At 44.5% G+C, this 17,254-nt stretch overlaps 1 protein-coding gene across 2 annotated transcripts; it reads left to right on the top strand.

Moving 5' to 3' along the window:
* The first annotated feature begins 529 nt into the window (after nt 1-529).
* On the top strand, nt 530-15,953 carry SLC6A14 (solute carrier family 6 member 14). Of its 2 annotated transcripts, none has more exons than XM_074915260.1 (14): nt 530-588; nt 1,270-1,438; nt 3,213-3,344; nt 4,891-5,052; nt 6,343-6,478; nt 7,192-7,324; nt 9,127-9,267; nt 10,300-10,528; nt 10,612-10,737; nt 10,829-10,947; nt 12,127-12,226; nt 12,450-12,559; nt 13,612-13,779; nt 14,381-15,953. In XM_074915260.1, the coding sequence occupies exons 1-14, from the start codon at nt 541-543 to the stop codon at nt 14,528-14,530; spliced, it is 1,923 nt and encodes a 640-aa protein (XP_074771361.1). In that variant the 5' UTR covers nt 530-540; the 3' UTR covers nt 14,531-15,953. The 2 variants fall into 2 exon arrangements, with proteins under 2 accessions (XP_074771361.1, XP_074771360.1); XM_074915259.1 differs by having other exon boundaries at nt 541-648.
* Nucleotides 15,954-17,254: the final 1,301 nt, after the last annotated feature.

Consider the following 17,254-nt stretch of genomic DNA (forward strand, 5'->3'; position numbering starts at 1 on the left):
GGAGAGGGGCGGCGTGGGATGGGGAGCGGGCAGCCCTGCGGGTAGAAGACAAGGGGGTGGGTACGTGGGCAGGTACCGGCAGAGGGGGAAGAAGGGCGAGCGGGGGGGGGCACGTTAGAAGGGGACGGTGGGGGGCAAGGAGGGCTGGAGAGCCTGAGGGAGCGGGCGCAGGCGGGTGCGCGGCAGGGAGGTGGGTCAGGGTAAGGCGGAGGGGAGGGCGGGTGGAGGGCAGCGGGCGTTGAGGAGGGGAAGTGGGCAGGCGGCGGGCAGGGTCGGGCGGGTGGCTCGGTGGGTGTTCCCGAGGAAGTGGGCGCGGGGCTGGAGGAGGGTCAGCGGGCAGGGGGCTGGGGCGGGCGGCGAGGAGGTGCCCCGGGGGAGGGGGGTGCCGCACCGGCGGCGGCCCCGCCCGGGCCGCGGGGAAGCCCAGGGGCCGCGGTTCCCGGCAGGGCGGCGGGGGGCGGGCGGGCGGGAGGCGGCTCCGATAAAGGGCCGGGCGGCGGCCGGCGCGGGCAGAGCGGAGCGGCTCCGGCAGCGGCGGCGATGGGGATGCTCAACCTGCCGAGCTTCCTCTCCTGCGGGAAGAAGAAGGTGAGGCGGCCCGCGGGGTGGCTTGGGTCTGGGTTCCCCGGGAAGGGGCCACCTGGGCAGGTGCGGGTGTTTGGAGCAGGAAGGGTATGGAGGTGCCCAGGTGGGCAGAGGGGCACTCGGGCAAGTAGGGTGCACGTACCTGGGCAGCTATGGGAGCGCTGGGCAGGTGAGGTGCGTACCTGGGCAGGTATGAAGTTGTCTGGGCAGGGGAGATCCAGGCAGGTACCGGAATATGGGGGCACTGGGGTAGGTAAAGAGGGATGAGAGGGCATGAGACCTGGGCAGGTGTAAAAGGCACCTGGGCACGTGATTTTAAACTGGTCAGTAAGGGTATGTGATGGGGTGAAGGTCTGAACAGGTATGGGGGTGTTTGGGTATGTGCAGTAGGGGAGTCCCCTGGAGGTGCTGCCCCCAGGCGCTGACAGCACAGGGGACTAAGGTAGGAGCAGGGCAAGACTGGCCAAGAAGGTTGTTTGGTCTCTCTGGGAGCCTCTCTAACAGGTCCATGCTGTCCTGCCAGGGATCAGCTGGACTGGCAGCCCACCTGGCTCTGCCCACCCTGTCTAGCTGCCCTGCCCAGTGATGTCAAGGTGCTGTTTTGGACAGAGAAATAAATGAGGATATGACTGCCCTGCTTGCCTATGGGGCGATCCTGAGCCTTCCTTCTACTTTTCTTCCAAGGACTTCAGTTTGTCAAATGAAAAAGATGCCCACGCCAGTGACAGTGATGAGAACTCAGAGCGTGGCAACTGGTCAAACAAAGGCGACTACCTGCTCTCCATGGTGGGCTATGCTGTGGGCCTTGGAAACGTCTGGCGGTTTCCCTACCTCACCTACCAGAACGGCGGAGGTACCTGTATTAAGTGGCAGTGTCGGGTGGGCACACCTTGCTATCCCCAGGAGAGAGAGGAGGGCCAGCCCTGAGGCTGGGCACGTTTTGTCAAAGCTGGATATGAGCATCGCCCTGGAAAGTGGGATAGTGCCTGCTGATGGGAATGGGAAGAGGAATAAGAGGCATCTCTGTGCTTTTTTGGGTACCAGCTGAGGAGGGAAGTAGTATTTAGTTTTAATTGCAGACTTCCACCTGAGAATTCCAGAACTCTTCTGATTTACCAGTGACCAACATGCATCTTTTTTGTCAATGTGCCAATATTTTCTACTGACCTAAATAGCTGTTCTCCCTCCCCAGTGCTTACCTCCCTGATATGTTTATAGAGAGCAATTGGATCCCCTCTGCACCTTTGTTTTGCCAAGCAAACAAGCTAAGCTGGAATAATTATCTGAGCTCAATAATTATCCCCATCAGATACTTGGGAAGCGTGAGGCAGAGAGAGAGCCTCTACCTGCTTACACAATGAAGTAGTGGCAAAGCCAAATGGACGGACTGGCTTCCCCGGCTGCTATTCCAGAGCTTTGCCTACCTGCCAGGCAACCACTTGTAATTAAAGAGAGCGTAAATGCCAAGTAACTGCAGAGGACTTACTCGTACGTACTTACTTGCTCTGTGTAACAGTTGATGGAAGTAAAATCCTGGACTGTAAATGCAGCACAGCCCCGTACAGCTGTGCATGGAACACAAGGTGGCATTCTTGGTACAGAAGTTTTACTGGAGTGAGTTTGGCTGGCTTGTATTACTTATGGTTAATGAAGAAAATTGTGAAAACAGAAGTCATGACATCGGCCTTTCCACTAGACCTTTTTTTTTTTCCTTATCTGCCACAGCAGAAAGCTTTGCATTTAAAGTATATTTGTGCTGCTGCTTGTATTCTGCTCTGTGTCCCTTGCCCATGATTGATAAAGACAACTGTTACATCCTTGTTTCGAAACACAGGGGTAATCCAGTTAATTCTGTGGGACTATTTACTTCCTTAAATTACACCAGGTATTTGCAGTTCCTTGCAAAACTGGGTCCCCTGTTGCTTTAAGTTCACTGAGAGTGAAGAGGACAGATTTCTGCTGGGTTATAAGGTCGTGTTTAGGAAATCTGTGCTCTCACTTTCCCTATCTTCCGTGTGCACACAAAGACATGCCAGTCCCTTTTGCAGAACAGGGCTCTCATTGATATCAGGTTAATGTGCACTTTAAAATGGCCTCAAACATGAGCCATGCTGAGATGCTGTTTGACACAGGAGGCAGCCAACCATAGAAAATAACTTTCATGCTTTGATGTCCAGTTGCTACTCTAACAGGGCAGCTGCAAATCACAGCCAAGTACATGAAGGAATGGCTTTGTACCTTTTTAAATTAAAAGCTGGAAGATAAACTAGAAAGCAAAGCTGATGGTGCCTACAGCCGAACAGTGTTCCTGCTTGTATGAGAATAGTATGTCTTCGATAGTTTTTGTAAAATCCTTTTAATTCTGTAAGAGAAGCCATCCCATGTAAATCACCAGTTCTTATGGTTATCTGTCTCTTCATCACAGGTACTATTTAGTCTTACAGAAACCAGCATTTACAAACAAATATCTCTCTTCTGTAAAAAGCAAAAAAACCCACAGTGGGATATTTGAGGCAGGGGAAAAAGGGGAGTATAAAATGTGATAGAACACATAGTGTTGAATAATGAAAGATTAACCGTTTTCTCTGTATGTATGTCTGTGGTTTTTTTCCCCTCTCTCCCCTCAGGTGCTTTTCTAATCCCATACACCCTGATGTTGGCTTTAGCTGGGTTGCCCTTATTTTTCATGGAATGTTCCCTTGGGCAGTTTGCTAGTCTAGGGCCAATTTCCGTCTGGAGAATATTACCACTGTTTCAAGGTTGGTATTGTTATGTTTCCTTAGATCTTTTTTATTTTAGCAATAAACAGATGTGAATGAATCATTTATTCGCCAAGTTACTAAATCTGAGAAGCCAGTTTCCGTGTAGAGAATATTCCCAATGTTCCAAGGTCAGTATTCCCAGGTATATCTTCCTTATTAATCAATTAATAAAGAGATGTGGGTTAAAGATTCCCCGCAAAAGGTTGTCAATTATGAGAGGTTTTATCAGTGATTTTCCTGGTGTTACACAGCACATCACTCTTCCTGCAACTGTACAGGCAGAAGGAAATCGCCCTGTTTGCTGTGTGAGGGAAAACCTGTTAAACACCTGACGCTCTGTGCAACAGACTGAAAATAATTTTTAGAAGTTAACTTTATCTCTGTTTCTTTACACTTTACGTCCTATGTAGCTTGCAAGGCAGTTCCATATTGGATGGCTAATTCTGTATTTGGCTGCCAGTGCTGGCACAGGCACATGGGTCTAATTGCTTTATGCAATGCATTCATCCAACTCACTGCCTTGAGAGTCATCTGCTGGTGTGATAAAACAGGCTAGGCTCCGGCTTCATAAGGTGCAGTGCCTCTTGTGATAAGAGAAATAGCTGCACTGTGTAGTGGTAGTTTACCTGTCTCTCCGAGGGTTTAAGTTTCATAGGGAGATTTATGTGTTTGGAAACAACTAACCATGTGCTTTACTCACTCCTATCCATCCAGGTCCTATACCAGTGGGTGTAAAGGACTTTGTAATTGGTCTTGTTTGTCCTCTGTATCTACCAGAGGAATTAATGTAGGAACAAGGAAGTTTTTCTGATGCAATAAGAATTTTACTTACCACCTTCTACAGAAACAAAAGGGATTACAGTCTGGCTTGTTGTCTAAACTGTCTTTTTGCCAGTCTCTGCTCTGTAGCACAAGCAAGCTTTCACAAGAACAGTATATTTAACTTTAAAGCAAAAGTCTATAGACACAGCAAATCTTTTATGTATCTGTGAAGATATAACCTTAAACATAGAATCTAAGATGATTAGGACAGTTTGGCAGACTTTCCCAAACCCGCAGAACAAAGTTCATTTTAACAAAGGTGGAGAACATTGTTATTGGCACAGATTTACTCTTCTGTGTTGCTTCTCATTTATTGACAAAGCCATTCATTACAATGGGATCTTCAAAGTGCCTTGGTCAGCCCTAGTATAGTTTCTTTTATTCTACTAGGAATCAAAGCTTCCCACTGACCTGGGAGAGCACAAAATATTGAATTTCTCCTTTAGACTTGGACTTAGCAACTAGTCCAATTGTTCTGCGGGCCTGATTCAAACTCTCAAAACCACGTTGAGATGGTCAGTTTGTATCATATCACTCATTTCATGGCTTTACCTTTTTCTGGTTTGGTTGCTGTTCAAAATTATTTAAAAAACAAACAAAAAACAACTTCAACTTTTTCCCAAGTAGCCTTTTAAAAGTCAAGTGAAGGCCTTTTTTTGTTTGGTTGGTTTTTTTCCAACCCAAGTTTCAGGTTAAGACATTTTGTCTTTCTCTTTCCTAGGAGTTGGCATCACGATGGTCATCATCTCAACATTCGTGGCGATCTACTACAATGTTATCATTGCTTACGCACTCTACTACTTATTTGCCTCTTTTCAAAAAGTGTTACCGTGGTCAGACTGCTTTTCCTGGGCAGATGAGTTCTGCAGCAAAACTCGCTTAGGTACCGTACTTAAGAGATAGGGCTTAATATTACTGTTTTGGATACTTGTATTTTGTACTGTTTTCTGGGAGAAATTACAGGAGCAAGACAGATATGTGTGGCTTGAAAAAATCCTTCCTGGAGTTTCGTCTCTGAATACATGGGAGTGATGCTTATCTGCTTCCCTGCCACCAGTTCTGGGTACTTGGGGAATCTAGAGAGAGCTGGGCTGAAACCTCCTCGCTGGATCCTTTTTTCTTCTTTAAACGGTTTCTTCCAGTCCATATACTCCCTGGAAATACTGCATTCCCATTTCATCAGGCTTCCTGGCAAAGCACATACCTTCCTTACATCAAGCAAGAGTATTGCTTTAGCTTTTATCTGGGGTTCTTTCATTGCCCCTTGTTTCCCCTGTGGCTATGGTAATCCTGAGCACCAGTGAAGCACTGCTTTCACACTTTATTAACTCTTTAGAACATTATCTCCATGCTATTGTTCTTGATGTTTGGCAGACCATGTACAGCCAAACACTTGTTATCTCAGCAGTTTCCGGATCAGACCAGCTTAAGGCAAAAGGTGAAGTTGGTGAGATAATTAGTAGTTAGTAGCTGGAAATGTATTGCCAAGTGTTAATGTAATTGTAACTCTCAACCAGATACCTGAAAATCTCTAAGAGTCATAGTTTTCATAAAGTGAAGTCGAGATGCTCCATTTAACAAAATGTGCATACTTGCTTATGGGCTAAAGAAAAATATTTTATCTCAAAATTTGTAAGTGCTGGAGAAATACAAAACTGAACTGAAGCAACTGCTCTGAAATAGGCTTCAACAAGACTTTTCCAGTACGTGCTGATATAGTGTTCTTTACTGTATGTTCTGGCAAAAAAAATCTCAACCCCAAAACCCCAAACAGCAACCACCTCCCACCCCTCCAAGGAAAACGTTTAAAAATATCTGGTAAGCCTTCTGCTGTAATAAGATGAAGTTGCTAGAGGATAATCTGTGTGTAACCTTGGCTTGGGAAAAAGGTTTTCATAGTGACCAAAGCTACAGTCTTAAGCATCCTTAGTTCTGATTTTTGCAAGTGTTCTTGATGATAAGTGAAGAGTGGAGCTGAGCACACCAGATTCTTGGTGTTCTGATTTACAGTCAAAGTAACAAAGTCCCAGCTGCAGGTGATAGTTTGGGTTTGGTTTTAAATATTGTTAGTAGGCAAACCTGTTTAGAAAATGTATTTGCTATAATAGTCTGTGTTTTTGTAATATTCATCACTGTGTTAATGATCCCTTCTTGATTAATTGCTTTCTTTCAGTAAGTGACTGCAATGCAACCTTAGATGGAGAAATCATTCATGCAAACTACTCATTCATCACAAGCAACAATCTCACATGTATGAATGGCACCATGAACTACAAACCAGTGCAGTTTCCCAGTGAGCAGTACTGGAAGTAAATATTCTAAAGAAATTGCTAAAAATTTATGCTTTTTATTATGCATTGCGGTTTTGAATGTATCTTCTATTTTTGTCTTATCTTGCTGTCCAGAAACAGTCTAGTCAAGGGGAGTGGGTATGCAAATCTATGCAGAGGGGACTTCAAATTTAATTGATGAGTCTGGGCAGTTATAAAAAAAAAAAAATTATAGAGAAGCATGTGAGTCAACTAGTCCTGCTTAAAGAAGTCCTCTTCTCTGGAGTCCTGGTAGGGACTACTTAGCCTCTTTATGTAAGGCATATACTTTTTTTCAAGGGTTACTGTGCAAAATAGATTCACCTTGTTCTGCATCTGTGTCTGCTATGAAATTGTCATTCCTTTAGCCACATGGTTTCAATTTGCCTCATGTTCCTTGGGTTCTCAGGAACCGATTCTTCTTATTGGCTCTTCTCTTGCTGTCAGAATTTCATGGTTAACATGAAAGAGCTGAGGTAGGCCTGATAGGAGATGTATGAGAGCTGAGGGCTGGTAGACTTTAAAAAGAAGGGAAAAATGCTGTTACACATTCAGTTTTTCAATGCCAGTCATGCAGTTCAAACTGTGCACTCATGGAAACTGCTGCAGGGTCTTGTAATATCTGCAGAAACCAGCTCACTTTCCTTCAAGAAGTAGCTGAAGAGCATGTGCCGCTGTTGCTCTCTTCTCATTGCAGCATTTTGTGCTTTCAGTAAAGTGGCTCTTCAGCGCTCGAGCGGGTTGGATGAGACTGGTAACATCGTGTGGTACCTGGCACTCTGCCTCCTCCTGTCCTGGATGATTGTTGGAGCTGTGTTGTTTAAAGGAATAAAATCTTCTGGAAAGGTAAGTTAGGAAGAGCAAGGAGCAAACTTTTGGCCTGATCCTGCCCTTCCAATGTCAGTTGGCCTCAGGGAAGGTTAGCACAAGGCAGGATGCAGTCCTAACTCACTACCCTATGCTGGGCTCAGCATTAGACTTTCTTTCTGCTTCTTGGCTTCATAACTGTTACATAAAACATGAGTAAGGTGCTGATTACACAGCAATTACTTAACACATGGGTTTCTTAGCTCCACCAGGGCTGCCATGTATTTGGGGTTCTTGCTGTCATGCAGGTGATTCCAGCTGAGTTTAGACAGTCACCCAGCCTGTCATGACGGACATGTGCATGTGACTGCACACATGTGCACACACCCTGGGAACACCCAGTAATTATTTGCACCTCCAGAATAGTTGAGATGTTTGGACAATACAGGTCAAGTGCAGCAAATAGATGTGCGTGTGCAGGTTCCCACCAGATTGTGAAATGTTGTTTGTACTCAAGATCTCAAGCTTCTTTCAGGGACCAGGTTCATAGGTGCTTGTTTTCAGACTCTGTTTCTGCTGAGCTCCAACTTCCATGTGTGGGAGCACAGCTGCTGGAGTTTTCCTTGGACTAGGTTGGCTCCTCTCCAGACTTCAGGCAGGCTGAATATCATTCTTCCCTGCCTGAGGCCCTTTTCCTCGTTTAGTTCCTTCATTCCCATACTCCTTTCTTACCTCCAATTTGCATCTCCATCACTACTTCTTGTCTCATTAGCCTTCATTCTTCTCTCACCCTTTCTGCACTGATCTCCCCCCCCCCCCCCCCTTTCTATTTCTTCTGCCACTGTGTCTTGCCATGGTTCCTCACTGTCTTTCTTACTTTCCTCAGTCTGATGTCTCCTATTCTCCTTTCATTGGGAGCTTTCTGCCCTCCGTCTCAGCACTTCAGGGTGGAGAATCTATGCTTTCCCAGCCACAGTTCTGCCACATGGCCCCTCATAAACTCACATTCTTTGCGTTCCTGGCAATTGGCTCTTCCTGTTGTCACCTCTCTTCTGGCATGAAGGTAAGCCTCTCTGAGGAGTAAGGTAAGACTCAGAAGAATCTAGCTGAGCAGGAACAAGGCAAGATGAAGAGTGTAGAGAATTGACTATTCTGGGCAAATACAAAGGAGGTCTCGTCGTATGATTGCGCAATGCTATGGCTTGGTGTAACCAGCAGTACCGGCTCAATTATCTGTCTGCGTAACACTGAAACTAAGACTCGAGAAACAAGAGTATTGTTGAACGTAGCCTGCATGATAATAGCACTGCTTAGCCCTGCTTCTGGCCTGGATCCCATTGTGCTAGAAGATGTGTAGACAACAAAAAAAAAATCTGTCTGAGAGAACCTAAAAGTCCTTGTTCCCAGTAAAGAAAGCTTCCAGCATGGCTTTTTTTTTTTTTTTTTTTTCTTTTCAGTCTCATCAGGAGATAATTCCATCCTGGTCACCTCATTTTTCACTGGCTTTCAGTTCACACTTGCTAGAAGCATCACATAGCAAGAGACCTCTGGGGTAGTTGAGTCCAGGCCTTGCTACAGCAGTAAATCATCTCAGAAAACACACTTCTGAAACTGGTCAAGTGCTATCTGAAAAGTGGGTATGTGGCTTGGGCCTTCTTCTGGAATGCAGCTCCAGAACCGGCTAAGCCAGATGGTTTGGAGCTTGATGTGTGTTCACTTCCCTGGTTGCCTGTTTTTCATTTGTACCAGCAGACCTTAGCCCAAAACCTGGCCATTCCTTCTGCACGGAGATCTGTGCATCCCCTCGCTCCTAATGTGTATCCCTGCCCTTCTTTCTGCAGGTCGTTTACTTTACCGCACTCTTCCCGTATGTCATCCTGCTCATCTTGCTGGTGCGAGGTGCCACCTTGGAAGGTGCTCTGGATGGCATTGAATACTACATTGGGAAACAGTCCAACATCACTAAGCTGATGGAAGCAGAGGTGAGAGGTAGTGTCAGCCCCGGAAGCGTGACACGCTTCTGTGGTTCTGTTACTTAAAGAGCAACTTCTTTTTTATTCAGTCTGGTGCTTCTTTGTGTCCTTCCCTGCATTTTGTTTATGCAGCTGGGTTCTGTTTTTTCAGTAAACCCCAGCTCTATCAGATGTCTAGCCCCTATTCTAGATCCTCTCAATCTAAAAACTAGCCACTTTCTGCCCTTTCCCTGCCACACCAGATGGTGATGATAAGTATGGTATTGCCTTTGAGCAGCTCTTGGGGGTCATGCTGAAGTTTCATCTTAGCAAGGCCTGCTGAGAAAGTTCTTGCTGTGGGGTCAAGTGTTGCTCTCATTGCAGGAGCTCTACTTGCTTTGGTTATTGATAACTTCAAGGGACTTTATCAGAAGGTTGAAGGGACCTCTGACTTTGAAATTCAGGCTGTGCTTTGCCCAGGAAATTAGCTTGGGAAATTAGGTGGACTGGGGACCTTGTGCAAAGGAAGTCTGGATTTTTTTTTTTCATCTGGCTTACACAAGCATTATTTCATTTTTACCAAAAGCAAAGTCTCACTGCAATATTTATTTGTTGTGTTTTATGTGAACATTTGGCACTAACTGAGGGACTGCGGCAGAGGCAGAAGGGGTTTGTATGGGTCATGGTGTGAGAAGAGCAAGTGGGAGAGCACATGGAAGTTCTCACTCCTGCAACCCTGTCCTGGTTTTCCTTACTCCTTGGCACTGTAACAAGATTCATATCTTATCAACTCACATTTGTGAATGAATTGAATATCTTCCTCAAGGCTAGCCCGAAAAGACTTAGCTATTTGGCAACACACTTGGGATGGGATCTTTAGACATCTTAGAAGTATTGTTTGTACTTGAGAGTGCAAAGTCATCAGTGTGTTACATTCTCATAGAATTAGATATTCAGGCTAAACGTGGAAAACCCCTGGAGTTTCCACAAGAGGGCAGACTTACATGCTTATGCTACTTACCGTAAGTAATCCAGTAATTCCCATGTTCTTATTTTTGGTAGGTTTGGAAAGATGCAGCCACCCAGATATTCTACTCCCTGTCTGTGGCGTGGGGCGGGCTTGTTGCTTTGTCTTCATACAATAAGTTCCACAACAACTGCTACTCAGATGCTATTTTAGTTTGTGTAACCAACTGCCTCACCAGCGTATTTGCTGGGTTTGCAATATTCTCCATCTTGGGACATATGGCGTTTGTGTCCGAGAGACCTGTCTCAGAGGTTGTGGACTCAGGTAGGCTGATTGTTGTGCTTTGGTATCGGGACTTGCTTTGACCAAGGCATGACCATAACCTCCTTCCTTCCACTACTTTGCAGGATTTGATCTGGCATTTGTAGCCTATCCAGAGGCTCTCTCCAAGTTACCAGTTTCTCCTCTGTGGTCCTTCTTGTTTTTCTTCATGCTCCTGCTCTTGGGCCTTGACTCTCAGTTTGCCACCATAGGTGAGTGGTTTTTTAAGTAACCCATGGCTTTTCAAATGAACATTACCTTTCTTAATTGTGCTGCTCAAAACCCACATTTCTTCCTTTGTAGAAACACTTACAACCACCATACAAGATATATATCCCAAAGCGATGAAAAAGTTAAGAATCCCTATAACCCTGGCTGTGTGCATATTGCTCTTCCTTCTTGGTCTTACTTGTGTTACTCAGGTAAGACATTAAATTATTTTTTTGGGCAGTGGCTTTAATTTTGCTGCAAGCGATAAGTCAAAATGTCCTTTCCAACTGTTCCTGTTTGCATGGATCGATCTGAGAGACTTGAATTCTGCCAGTCTGCCTTGACATGCAAATAAGAATTTCCCGGAGGGAAGCTCTGAAGAACCTAAGGCTTTCTGTGATTATTGAATGGAGGTGTGCTTTTAAATAGAAGGCCTTTGCAGAGCTTGTGAACCATCAACTTGATTCACTGCTTCCCAGTTCAGGTTATTTGTGTAATCTCAAGCATACACATACAGAGTGTCTGTAGCACTGTGGGTACCGCTAATAGATGCCGATGGGATCTTTTTGTTCAGAACTGACTACCAAACAGGACAGGATTTGGGAAATGGCCTGTTCACATTATAAGAACCTATTAGCTCACAAGCATCTGTAGCTTGTATGGTTACTTCTCCTGTGTGTGTGTGTGTGTGTGTGTGTGTGTACAAATAAAAGGAATTTTCAGTACACTGGGTACAATTTATTGAGGCAACTGCTTTTAAGAATATAAAGTTCTATTGCAATTACTCCATCTATGTATGCAATTAGACTGAGAAGAAGATAATTGGGGTGAACAGACAGTTGTATGGTCAAGCAAAGCACATAAGTTATGAGACACGATGGCAAGGATGCTTGCAAATGACTTTGTCTGCAAGAGTGTGAAATGGCTTAAATCTTGTTTTCTGCTCTATGGCCCTGCTAGTGCATGGGGGTGTTTAAAGCTGTGTTTAACCCATGTGGAAAACTTGTACATGTAGGAGTATACAAGCCTACCAGAACTGGTAACTGGTATAGCTGTTGCTGTACCTCAGTACTAAAACTTCAGATCAGCTTTAATACAGTAAGTTCCAAATTTAAATCTTATTCTCAGCTGTTTATATGTACTCTGCATATACATATATGTTGTTATTAATATACAGATCTACAGCATTTCATCAGATGTGCTTTTCAACTTGACATAGAGATATTTAAATGAAATAGTGTTCACAAATGTATACTTAACCTGGAGAACTGGGAATTTAAACTCAGACTGGTGATTAGTTAAATTGGCTTGAACAATGCAACTTATTTTATTTGTGTAGAAACGTGACTGGGACTGGGTACATTTTTACCTCTTTATGGTTTGTCCTACAGGCAGGAATTTACTGGGTTAACCTAATAGATCACTTTTGTGCTGGATGGGGAATCCTTATTGCAGCTGTCCTGGAGATAATAGGCATCATCTACATTTACGGTAAATTATTTGCACTGAAAATCCATGATTTGGCTATGCAGTCCCAGGCAGACTGTATGTTAAACATTAATTACCCCAGTAAGGCATTTATATCTTAACTAGCTGAAAAGTTTTAACAGTTTCCACTGAACTTGAGAAACTGTCCTTGACTGCTGTCTTTCTTCTATCCCTTTTGAGTAACCACACCTGCTTTACCATGCACCCTATGATTGTCTTTCAACAGGAGGAAACAGGTTCATTGAAGACATTGAAATGATGATTGGAAAGAAAAGCCGTTTGTTCTGGCTGTGGTGGAGAATTTGCTGGTTTTTCATTACTCCTGTGCTGTTAATGGTGAGTGTAGATGACTGGATTGTGTTAGTGTGACAGAATTTATTAACTGGATATTGAAGAAGTTTCTACGTGAAGGTGCCAGGCTGAATGCCCAGGTACTATGTATAAAGACAGGGTATGGCTGTGTCAGTGAAGCAAACTGCGTGCTATCTGTGCTTTCTGATACATACCGCTCCTCCTTGGGTCCTCTCCAGGAGAGGATGGACCTTCAGATCAGTTGCTAGGGAGCTGAGTCTACACTCTGAGGAGTAACACAGAGAAACCAGATTGCCCATTTTAACAGCTGGATTATTTTAATTTCAGACTGTGAGGAAATGTTTGGAAAACCTGGATTTTTCATCTTTGAGGGAAATCCCATTTTTTGGACAGATCATTGTCTTGGGTTTGCTCTTTGGATGTCCAGTTGTTCCCCTGTCTGAGACTTTTTTTTTTTTAATGTCCTGTTACGTGTGTGTCAGTTTTGCATTACTCCTGTACTTCTAATTGTGAGTGGTGATGGCTGATTTACGTTTCTATGAGAGAATTAATTAACAGCCTAAAACCAGGAGCAGTGGCCAGTCACTCTGGCCAGCACATTACCTTTAATCTGTCTGGACTACAGTTTAGAAAATGCTGCTTCTGAAAGATCTTATTTCTGCAGCAATATTGGCCAACAGTTAATCTTTGATTCTTTCACTTATTCCTGTAAATATAGGAGCGTGGGAACATATAAAACATACAGAGAAAGGTACTGGGCTCATCCAGCAACTTATATATCCTCCAACATGAGATTTCAACAGAACCCAGAGATAAATTCTGTTTAAACACAGATATACTTGAAGTGGTAGGGTGCATATTGGTGTGGTCTTTCAGTCCTGTTCTTTACTGCTTGGTCATGACTAAACCAAATCGTGCACAACCGTTCTTGCACTCAAAAAGCAAGAGGGAACTGTGCAGAATCTGTAGATAGCCCTTTTTGCCCTTTTTATTTTAACCAACTTGGAAATACAGTGCAAGTTCAAGTTAGCTGGAAATCTGCTTTACTCTCTTAATCTTTTTTGCTATTTTTATAGGCAATTTTGGTCTGGTCTTTGGTCACCTTTTCACCTCCTACTTATGGCTCAGTGTTATATCCAGCCTGGGGAACCGCTGTTGGCTGGTGCATGATTATCTTCTGTGTCATCTGGATTCCTGTCGTCGCTATTCTAAAAATAGTTAAAGCTGAAGGAAACCTTCGTCAGGTAAGGGCACAGAAAAGCTGTCATAGCCTCAAATCTTGCTTTCCTTGGAATTATCAGGAATGCCTGTGCTTTCTTCGCCAACACATGTTCAGTACCTTGAGGCGTTTGTTAATTGGATCTTTAGACCAAAACACACCTCTGGTAGCTGCATCGGAGGCAAATTTACCCGACTGTGTTCTGATAAGATGGTAAAATATAGTTCTCTGGGAGTGCACCCACATGTTCAGGAGTGATTTTCATGGCTTCTGTTGTCACTCCAGCTGCTTTAAATTTTCTGAAGAATTTCTGTCATTTTCTATACCCATATTATTTTCTCAAGTTCTGCCTCCCATTCCTCACAGAAATGAGCAAGTCCAAGATCTGAGGTGTGCTCTTCTTGTCAAGCTTTGCCAGACAGTTCTGTTGGTCACAGCTTTCCCTGCTTGTTTGACTTCAGTGTCCAGAAGTCAAATACAAAGCCAATTGGAATGATTTTTAAAAACTTTGGTGATTTGTTTGCCATTTGTTGAGTTGCAGGGCAAGTCTAGAGTTACAACTTTACTGCACTTTAATAGCCCAGACTAGGGTAAGACATTAAATGCCTCTTGTTTTTGCTTTCCAGCGCATTGTAAGCTGCTGCAGGCCTGCTGCAAACTGGGGTCCCTACCTGGCATGTCACCGAGGAGAAAGATACAGCCATGTTGTAGATCCCAAAAGGGAAAAGGAACATGAGATTCCTACTGTGTCTGGCTTCGTATACATTCAACAATGAGATGGCCATTCGGATGACAAATTTTTAACATATGTGTGGGTTTTTTTCTTTAACTACTAGAGAGTTAAGAATGCAAAACAACAACAAAAAACAGATCAATGCTCCGCCCTTCAAAACCCAGCCCCCAAATGAAAGTGAGATGTATTATTTATTTTTAGTGCTGTATGTCTGGGGAGGCACAGGTAAATTAGACACTGAGATCTCCCCAGATATTTAGGTTGAGAGGGCAGGAAAATGCATTGCAGAGTCCCCAGGCTAATGTATGGGGCATGCTAAACCCCATCCAACCAGTATCCAGCTGGACTGCAGATACGGGTTTGGAAAAGAACAAAAGCACATTCTGGTGCTCCCCAGCTACAGGAAATTTGAGCCAAAAGGTGTTGTGCTTGCATGCCCCGATGTGCTACAGCAGTTTCTACATTCTGCTGTGCCTTGCCATCCACAGTGGTGTGCAGTCGGCAGCGAGGTGACGGGGTGTGCTGCTGCCTGGCACTGTAGCTCAGGGAACAGAAATAATTTTTCTCTGTCTAAGCCTTGTTCACTGCTGTGAAGCTGCTCAGGGTTTGATGTTGACTACAGTGTGTGTATGTTTTTCCTGTGCATCTAAATATTGAGTGAAATAAAATTGCTGTCACAGGAAATAAGGCCTTAAACCTGGTGAAAAGCGGGCTGCTTCCTACTTCTCGTTATTCCCCTTGGGATTCCCAAAGAGCCATCTTCTGTGTCATGCCCCATGCTCAGCATTCATCTAAAAATCCCATGCTTCCATATTCTGTCCTTAGGCTCTGCAGAATGAAATAGTAACTGTTGATTTCTGGTGTGTCTGCCCTCCCTACACTCACCAAGGCTTTACCTCTCAGTTAGTTCTCTGCATCTTTCCCTCAGTCTTGGGTTTTGCCTTCCAAAGGAGACCCAAAGTGCTTCTTATTCAGTGTTATCAGTGTTGCAGTAGAGCCAAAAGCAGCAGAACTTTACCCCAAGTCAAGGTTGCAACTGCCTTGTAATGCTGTCACTCCAAAATTTGCTGAAATAATGAGGTTACGGAAAAGTTAGGAAGTTTGTAATGCATTTGGGAACACAGACTTGTGGTTCTACCTAGGCACTAGTGGGTTAGGTTAAGAGAACCTGACTTCACTTGTAATACAAGTGAATTCCTGTTAAAGGATAAAATACCTATGGATTGATGAATACATTTTGTGTGCTGAAGAACCTCTCTCTTACTGTGATAATCATTCCTTGGGAACAATGCAGCAGGGTTTCTAGCTGTCACTTCCTCAAGGCTTTGTCACTGTTTCTGGACATGAAGGAGTGTGAATAGTGGCTTGCTGCCCAAGCTGCATACCTTGCTGTATGGTTTATATTGGTGTGTTTGTGACAAATCAACACTTCATGGAAATAAAATGTGATTTTTCTGTTTTTAATGGCTTTAGAGCTGGAAAATGAATTTTTAGCCTTTTGTATGAAAATGGGGGAACCAGCTGGTGCAGAAGGAAGTACCACCAACCCTTCTATGATCCTAAGCCTTTGGGAGATTGAACTGGTAAGATTCAACCTCCAGGAAGCCACCTCTTACAGAAGTTAGGATCTAGTCCAATAGCCCTCTTTTGGAATAGGTTCAGAAAATACAGAAAGTAATTGAGTGAGAATTATGAAAAGAACTGTGGAATTAGAGCCTGTAACAGAAACTGGTGAAGAGGACCCCATTCCTGCACTCCTGGTTCGTGACTAGACCATGACTCCAGAGCAGCTGAAGAAAACAGTGCTGTTGCTGGCCCTGATGCATGGAGAGGCTGGGAGCAGGATGGAGGCTGAGCTGCAAAGCTGTGGTGCTCAGTGTCCAGTGCACCATCCATTGGAGCTGCCACAGTGGGCATCAGTTCATACCCGGAAAGGGACAGGCTCTGGGAAGGAGACACAAGTTAGTCAAATAATGAGTGGAATGATCCAAGAGGGGGGTGGGCAAGCAGGCTGGCCAAACCTGCTTCAGAAGGAATCCAAGAAAGTTTTGGCAAGAGATGCTGAAGGCTAATAACAGCCATCTACTGCCCTGCAGGAAGGGGAAGCCCCTCCTGCTGCACACAGTGTTCCTTTGAGGCTGCTTCTGCTCCGGACTTGTCTTATGGGCTTCTAGGAGTAGTTTTCATGATGTTGCACTATTAAAGGCTCCCAGAAGAGTGACAGAATACAATTTCTCAGGGGCTGGGGATCCAGTTTTGGTGTTTTCTCCATTCTCCAAGGTAAGAGAATCTCCCAGTTCTAAAGGCAAGGTTTGCTTGCCTGGCCCTGGCAGGTCTGGGATCCCTCTCTGGGCGTGAATGTCTGACATGTTGCTGGTACATCCAGTTTCTGTCGATCTCCTTGGATAAGTTGATTTACTCCTCCTGTTGCTGACTGCTGGCATCTGCTGAGAAGTCTTAGAGTATTTAGGAGTTGGTGTTCATATTCCTCACCCATCACAGCTCTGGGCCAGCAGCTAGGGTTCAAAAGCTCCTGAAGAAGTGGTGTCCCTCAACACAGCTCTGGGGACAGGCTGGGCCCAGCAGACCTGGGTGTATTCCTCATCCAGGCAGACTGGTGCGTAACATTCTGGTGTTTTCTGAGTTGAAAAATCAGCAGTGCCAACTAGTGCAGCATTCCTGGTGAGGGAGGATGCTCTGTGCTGACCAGGTGGTCAAAATGCCTGTGGTTTGTTTTGTTGTTTTTTTGTTTTTTTTTTTTCCTGAG

This window comes from Athene noctua, chromosome 11 (assembly GCF_965140245.1).
Source record: "Athene noctua chromosome 11, bAthNoc1.hap1.1, whole genome shotgun sequence".
In the NCBI taxonomy this organism is placed as follows: Eukaryota; Metazoa; Chordata; class Aves; order Strigiformes; family Strigidae; genus Athene; species Athene noctua.

Coding starts and splice junctions, on each gene's coding strand:
- SLC6A14 (XM_074915259.1), top strand. CDS start 541: ATGGGGATGCTCAACCTGCCGAGCTTCCTCTCCTGCGGGAAGAAGAAG. Junction 5,053..6,342: donor CTGCAGCAAAACTCGCTTAG/GTACCGTACTTA, acceptor GCTTTCTTTCAG/TAAGTGACTGCAATGCAACC. Junction 10,529..10,611: donor CTCAGAGGTTGTGGACTCAG/GTAGGCTGATTG, acceptor ACTACTTTGCAG/GATTTGATCTGGCATTTGTA.